The sequence below is a fragment of the Pseudopodoces humilis genome, chromosome 2 (assembly GCF_049639895.1).
Source record: "Pseudopodoces humilis isolate 2021_Gansu_Grassland_sample_001 chromosome 2, ASM4963989v1, whole genome shotgun sequence".
Classification (NCBI taxonomy): domain Eukaryota; kingdom Metazoa; phylum Chordata; class Aves; order Passeriformes; family Paridae; genus Pseudopodoces; species Pseudopodoces humilis.
In genome coordinates this window covers 101,890,103-101,896,577 of record NC_142201.1, presented here as the reverse complement: position 1 = coordinate 101,896,577, position 6,475 = coordinate 101,890,103, and the positions used below count along the sequence as shown (strand labels likewise).

General features: G+C 47.6%; 1 protein-coding gene across 1 annotated transcript; it reads right to left on the bottom strand.

The window, feature by feature from the left end:
- Positions 1 to 1,671: 1,671 nt before the first annotated feature.
- On the bottom strand, positions 1,672 to 5,898 carry LOC102108332 (somatotropin-like). Its single transcript, XM_005524151.2, has 4 exons — positions 5,734 to 5,898; positions 4,980 to 5,096; positions 4,445 to 4,606; positions 1,672 to 1,872 (listed from the first exon to the last, which is right to left on the bottom strand). Exons 1-4 carry the CDS (start codon positions 5,866 to 5,868, stop codon positions 1,672 to 1,674), a joined length of 615 nt encoding a protein of 204 aa, XP_005524208.2. The 5' UTR covers positions 5,869 to 5,898.
- Between the last annotated feature and the right edge of the window lie 577 nt (positions 5,899 to 6,475).

Sequence of the window (6,475 nt, the reverse complement as noted above, 5' to 3'; positions counted from 1 at the left end):
AAGATGCCTGTCAGAGGACTGGCCTCCTCCACAGTCCCAGGAGGGGTTGCCAGCAAGAACAAGCTGAGGAGAGGGATTTGAAGGGGCTCTGAGGATTGGCAGGTACTCACAAGATAGCAAGATCCCATCCACTGGTGGCTGGGGGCACAGTGGTCAGGCCAGCATGGCAGCAGTCCAGCAGCTGACACCGTGGAGAGATGCAGGGGTGCCAGAAGGGCTTCCTGGAGTGCCTTGGGCACAGGGCCAGTGCCAGTAGCAAGCCCAGCAGGAGCAGATCACACATGGGATGTGTGAGCAGGTCTGAACCATGACTGCCTGCAGTCACCTGGTAACAGAGGAGGCAGAGCCTGGGGCATTGCTGTGATGGTGCTCATGTCATGGCTTGGAGCAGGACCGGGGCTCTGGGCATGGAATGTCCATCACCAAGAGACTATGTCATACTCATAGGACCACAGCATAGAATCCTACAATGGACTGGCTTAGAATTGTCCAGTTCCACCCCCCTGCCTTGGGAAGGAACACCTTCCACCAGACCAGGTTGCTCCAAGCCCTGTCCAACCTGGCTGTAAACACTTCCAGGGATGGGGCAATCACAGCTTCTCTGAGTACCTTTGCCAGGCCTTCACCACATTCATACTGAAAAATAAAAATAAAAAACACAGCAGGACCTTTTCCAAGAACCCTTTTCAAACAGATGTCTCTGGAAAGTCTACTTTGGGAATACAAGCCCATTCTACCTTCTCTTGCACTTTACTCTTCATTGCACTCCGTTCCGTCAAGCCTTAAATCCAATGATCAGTCCCAGCTCCACATGTTTTGGTTAAACTTTATCCCTTGCAACCCAAAATCCACCCCCTAGTCTCAAATCTACCCTCAGCTCCAAATCCACACGCCAGCTCAAAATCTGCACCCCCTAGTTCCAAATCCACCCTGCTCAGACTCAAATCCACACTTCAGGCCCAAACCTACTCCCAAATTGCTCCCCAGCCCCAAATCTACCCACAGTCCTAAACCTGTTAGCATTCAGCAACACACATAATCACAGAATGATTACATGCAGGTGCTTTTATTGAGGCACACAGGAACTAGGGGTATCAGCAACCCAAATCTAGCTCCATTTTCTTTGTCCAAAGTGCACATATTTATACAATTTCAGCTGTAGCAGTAATCACTATAACAACCTTATCAATATTGCTTCATTAACTTCATCAATATTGCTTCATTAGAGTTAGCTCATCCATTCATATACAAACATGTACAAATCTTATCTCTGGGTATCTTAGAGACCCAAGTACCAGTTCCCATTACTATAAACATTTTAGTTTGCTAAGCCATCCCTAATACCAAGCATTCTTGTGCCCAACTTTTTCATGATTTTCAGAAACATTTAACCCCATAGTAACAAACCTACTCCCCAGTACAAATCTACCCCTAAATCCTCTGTCCCCCCAAGCTCCAAATATGCTTTCTTAATCCCATATCTACATCCCAAGCCCCAGATCCAACCTGTCCCATTGGCCGCTCCCCCTTCCCAGCCCCTCAGAGTAGCCTGTCCCACCCCAAAAAACAGACATGTTGGCAGTAGCAAGTTTATTCTCCAGCTTTCTTTCAGAGAAGTAGTGCAGCCATGGTCAGCAGGAGGCTGGAGTGGGAACAGAACTGTCCCTGGTGTCAAATGGTGCAGTTCCCCTCTCCATAGCGCCGGCACTTCATCACCTTCAGGTAGGTCTCCACCTTGTGCAGGTCCTTCTTGAAGCAGGAGAGCAAGCCGTAGTTCTGCAGTAGTGCGTCCTCACTGCGCAGGTGGATGTCAAATTTCTCATAAGTGGCTTTGAGGATCTGGGGACCTTGTGGGCTTCGGTCCTGCAGCTCCTGCAAGAGGATTGAGAGGTGCTGGAGGAGGTGGTGGGTGCCTGGGAATGAGCTTGGGTCGCAATAACCTCATGCAGTGCTTCAGGCTGAGGCAGAGTGGCTGGGAATGGCCCTGAGAATACTGGTTGACAGTGGCTGAACATGAGCCCATGTGTGCCCAGTGGGAAAGAAGCCAATGGCACCTGGCTTGCATTAACCATGGTGTGTCCAGCAAGACCAGGGCCATGATGGCCCCCCTGTCCTGAGTACTGCTGGGATACTTCCCAGGGGCAGTTATGGGCCCCTCCTTACAACAAAGACATTGAGGTGCTTGAGCATGTCCAGAGAAGGGAACAGAGCTGGGAAAGGGTCTGGAGCTTCAGGAGCAGCTGAAGTAGCTGACTAGTTGCTGTGAAGTAGCTGGGGCTCAGACTAGAGAAAAGAAGGCTCTAGGTGGACTTTCTCACTCTCTATAACTCCCTGATAGGAGGGTGGAGCCAGGTGGGGGTCAAGCTCTGTTCCCAGGGAACAAGTGACAGAACAACAGGAAACAACCTCAAGCTGTGCCAGAGGTGTTTCAGATTGGACATCAGGAAGAATTTATTTACAGGTAGAATTGTTAAACATTGGAAGGGAGTGCCCAGGGAGGTGGTGAAGTCACTGCCCCTGGAGGTGTTCAGGGAATGGCTGGACATGGCACAGTCCTCCGGTTTGGTTGACAAGGCAGTGGTTAGTCTTGGACTTAGTGATCTTGGAGGTCTTTTACCACCTCAATAATTCTATGATCTTCTACAGGCCCAGTGCCACAGCTCCCATTGAACTTTAAATGAGGTCAGGGGTTTCTTCCTCCAGTCTTAAAGCATATTTCAAACATATTTTGAGTGTGTGTGTTTGCAGGAAGAGCGGTGATGCAGGGGTGATGCTACAGTGAGAAGGGAGCTGGGCACAGGGCTGCAGGGAGGGAGGAGTGTGTCTTTGGGGTCTTAAAGGGAAAGTTTCAGGGTCTCTCTGTAGCTCCTCCAGTCAAGGAGACAGGGAACCAGGCAAATAATTCTCTCTTTTCTCCCACTTTGCCAGCAAATAAATCTCTGACCGAGACCCAAGCCATGTACATCTGGAGCTGAGAGCTGCACTCCTCCTGCCCTGCTGTGGTCACCAGCTGCCACAAACAGGAAAGTTTTGGTTAAAAAAAGGTGCCATAAATGGGTGAAATATGATTGTTTTCTGGTTTCTGTGCACCATTTCCTAATGTCCAAGCACATACCTAATGGGGACCAAAATCATAGAATCGTGAAGTCACAGATTGGTTTGGTTTGGAAGGGACTTTAAAGACCACCTCATCTGAAGCCCCCCTGCCATGGGCCAGGACACCTTCCACTACACCAGGTTGCTCCAAGCCCCATCTGACCTGGCCTTAAACAATTTCAGGGAAGGTCAGCCACATCTCTGGGCAACATGTGCCTCACCACCCTCACAGTAAAGAATTTCTCACCCACACAAAAATCTGGAAGTAGTACTCATACCTACCCCTACTTTCTCCTACTGAAGTGCCAGGACAGAAGGTCTCTGTTTACCCACTGAGCCTGACATTCAGAATAATTTTAATGCTGGAAGATGTAAACAATATTCCAGACTCATTTCTCACAGCTGCAGGTCTCAGAACTCTGGCTACAGCATGAACCTGCCAGATAAACTTAATTACAGAATAAACATAACTGAAAAAGTGTCCTGGCAGGTAATGCACAACTTCATTTAAAATAAGAGTGCAAAAATAAAGTAGATTATAAAGGAGACTTAGAGCAAAGTTAGAGAGTGACTTTTTACATGGACAGATAGAGACAGGACAAGGGGGAATGGTTTTTACTAAAAGAGGAGAGATTTAGATAAAGTATTAGGAAGAAATTCTTCCCTATGAGGATGGTGAGGCCCTGGCACAGGTTGTCAAGAGACCCTGTGGTTGCCTTATTCCTAGAAGTGTTCAAAGCCAGGTTGGACTGGGCTTGGAGCAACTTGGTCTGGTGGAAGGTGTCCCTGCCATGGCATGGGGTTGGAACAAGCTTTAAGCTCGCTTCCAACCCAGACCATTCTGTGAATCTGTGGTTAGTTCTTCCTTGAAGAGGATCACCCCTCACCTTTCAGCTCTCTGGATGCTGTAATAATGTATGAGGGAAACACCAGAGTGCAGGCTTCCATCTGCACACAGATGTTTTTATAAAATGTTGTGAATCATCACAAAATTTGCCACATTTCAAAGTAGTTTGCATGGAGATGCAGCAAACATTATTTTGCTGTTAGTACAACTGAATATTTTTTTGTTGCTGTGTTTGGGAAGACTTTGGGTGTGAATTGTGATTCCTGATCAGTAGTGCTTTGTGATGGATGTTAACATTTTCGTTTTCTTATCCTCCCTAGCAATGAAACCCAATATGTAGTATCATGATCTCATTATCTAAAGGTAAACAAAGTCCTAAGGATGCCACTGGTCTTTAGCATGGATGGTGGTGAGATTTCTCAAGGTCTTTGGATCCGTGAGAGCTGAGTGCCCTCTGTCTGGGAGATCAATTCTATAGTCACGCTACATGCTGCAACTTACCCTCATCAGAGCTTGAATCCCTTCTTCCAGGTCCTTTAGTTTTTCATATACTCTGTCTGAGGTGCCAAAAACCAGATTGTTTGTGAACATCTTGCTTAAGTACTGCATCGGGGTCAGCCAGGATTGGATGAGAATCAGGGAAAACTGAAGAAGCTCAGTGTCCTGAAATTAAGACAGGAAAGGGTCAAAGCTGTGCAGGAGTATTTGACAGTGTGTCCTGCACCCTTTGGAATACCTGGAGATGTGCCACCACTCTTACAACTTCAGCAGACAGAAAGTTTTCATGCTGGGAGGCACCACCCTGACCTGTGTCCTGTGCAGACAATAGCTTTTCTCATGCTTGGAGTAGGAATGTGATTTATAGTGTAGCCCAAAATAGTATTTCTTTATTTATGCTTGGTTCAAGTAATGAAAAAGGGAGGAGAGAGATGAAACACTCAAAGGTTCACAGATGAAAACCCTCTGTTCCTGCAGTGAAGCACAGCTGGGCTCTTCAGGCATGTCTGTGCTTGACCTGAGGGTGAAAAAAACTTACTGATTTCTGTTGGGCATCATCCTTCTTCATGGGAGCGGGGATGGTTTCCGAGTAACAAAATGCTACCTGGGAATTCTTGTTTGTGTGTCTTTGGTCCTCTGGAATGTAGGTGCGTTCCTATGGAGACATCCCAAATACACTCAGATCTATTGCCTGTGTTCTGGACAAGACCTCAGACACTTCCAAAGCTGCTCTGAATGGTTACTCCTTGCAAGAAATAAACGTGAGACATAAGGTGCCTTTGGACAGGGTTGGTAGGTGGGAAGCAGGAATATCAGGTTGGCACAATAGCCACTGGGCCTAAAGGTCTTCCTAAGCCAAGGTGCTGAGGTGAACCACATCTGAACTAGGTTCTCCCAAGGAGTAAAAGACTCCAAAGGATAGTTCTTGACAAAGTGACAGCTCATGCCAGCTCCTGTCGGCAGAAGAAACTAGATAGTTTTAAGCACTCAGACTCTCCCAGGGACAAAAGTGACCAACACAGGGAAGTCTTATCACACATCTATGCCATGTCACAGCTGATCTTGTGCAGCCATGGTCCTGAGAAGGGGGACATACAGAGTATGGGGGCAGAGGGCTGAGAGGAGAAAACAGGGTTTAGTCTGATGAGACCTAACCTGTGCTATTCTGTTAACACCCTCTCTCCTCCTCAAAAGAGGACAAAGGAGACACCAATAGTTGAAAGGTGTCTGTTACAGAGTCCTGAAGCAATAAAGATAAAGTGGAGGAGATGAGCAGAGGCCACATCACTTACAAACTCCTTGTATGTCTCGGCAGCCAGGAGGTGAAGGTGCTGAGCCCTCAGCACAGCGTTGGTAAACAAGCTGGAAAGGGGTATGGCCGGGAAGGTGGCAGCTTGTTGTGGCCACTGCAGTCCCAGAATGATCATGGCAATGGCAAGAGGAGAGAACCATGACCCTGCAGCAAAGCACAGTTGAAGGTGTTAGTAGTCCTCAGGAAACTGCGTTGAGGAGGGAGTGGCAGCTGGGAATTAATTCCCATTCTCTTCTGTCCATGCTGGCTGAACGCTTATCTTCCTTGGTGCCTGTTGGCACCAAGAGTAAGCTTAGCTTTCTCCAAAATTCTTTGAAACCCTTTTTACCGAGACCTACCCCCACCAAGAACTTGTGCTTCTCCTAGTGTTACCAGCAATATTTTCCTGGGAGGAGTCATGGTTGCTCCATGAAAACTAGTGTGTATCCCAATGTTTTCACATGATACACTCAAGGTTTTCCTTTTCTCATGAGTCCTTGCCCATGTGAAAAGAGCATGGTGCACTCTGAGGGTGCACTACACACATGAGCAAGCAGTGGATGATGAGCACCAAGTGAGGGCCTGGAAGAACCTCACTGTAGCCATGGTTTATGCTGTACTGTTAATGTGATGCTGGCTGTCTGCTTCACTGGGGTGAGAGCACATTGCCTGTGCTCTGACTGACACTCTGGGATATGACTGAAGAATTTGTCAACCCTAAATATTTTCAGCCTGTGACATCT

What these genes read in the sequence shown, in the direction of transcription:
- LOC102108332 (XM_005524151.2), bottom strand. Translation starts at nt 5,868, where the DNA reads ATGATCATTCTGGGACTGCAGTGGCCACAACAAGCTGCCACCTTCCCG. An exon ending in ATGATGCCCAACAGAAATCA is followed by an intron (nt 4,607 to 4,979) that starts GTAAGTTTTTTT and finishes TCTTAATTTCAG; the next exon opens with GACACTGAGCTTCTTCAGTT. An exon ending in GGATTCAAGCTCTGATGAGG is followed by an intron (nt 1,873 to 4,444) that starts GTAAGTTGCAGC and finishes ATCCTCTTGCAG; the next exon opens with GAGCTGCAGGACCGAAGCCC.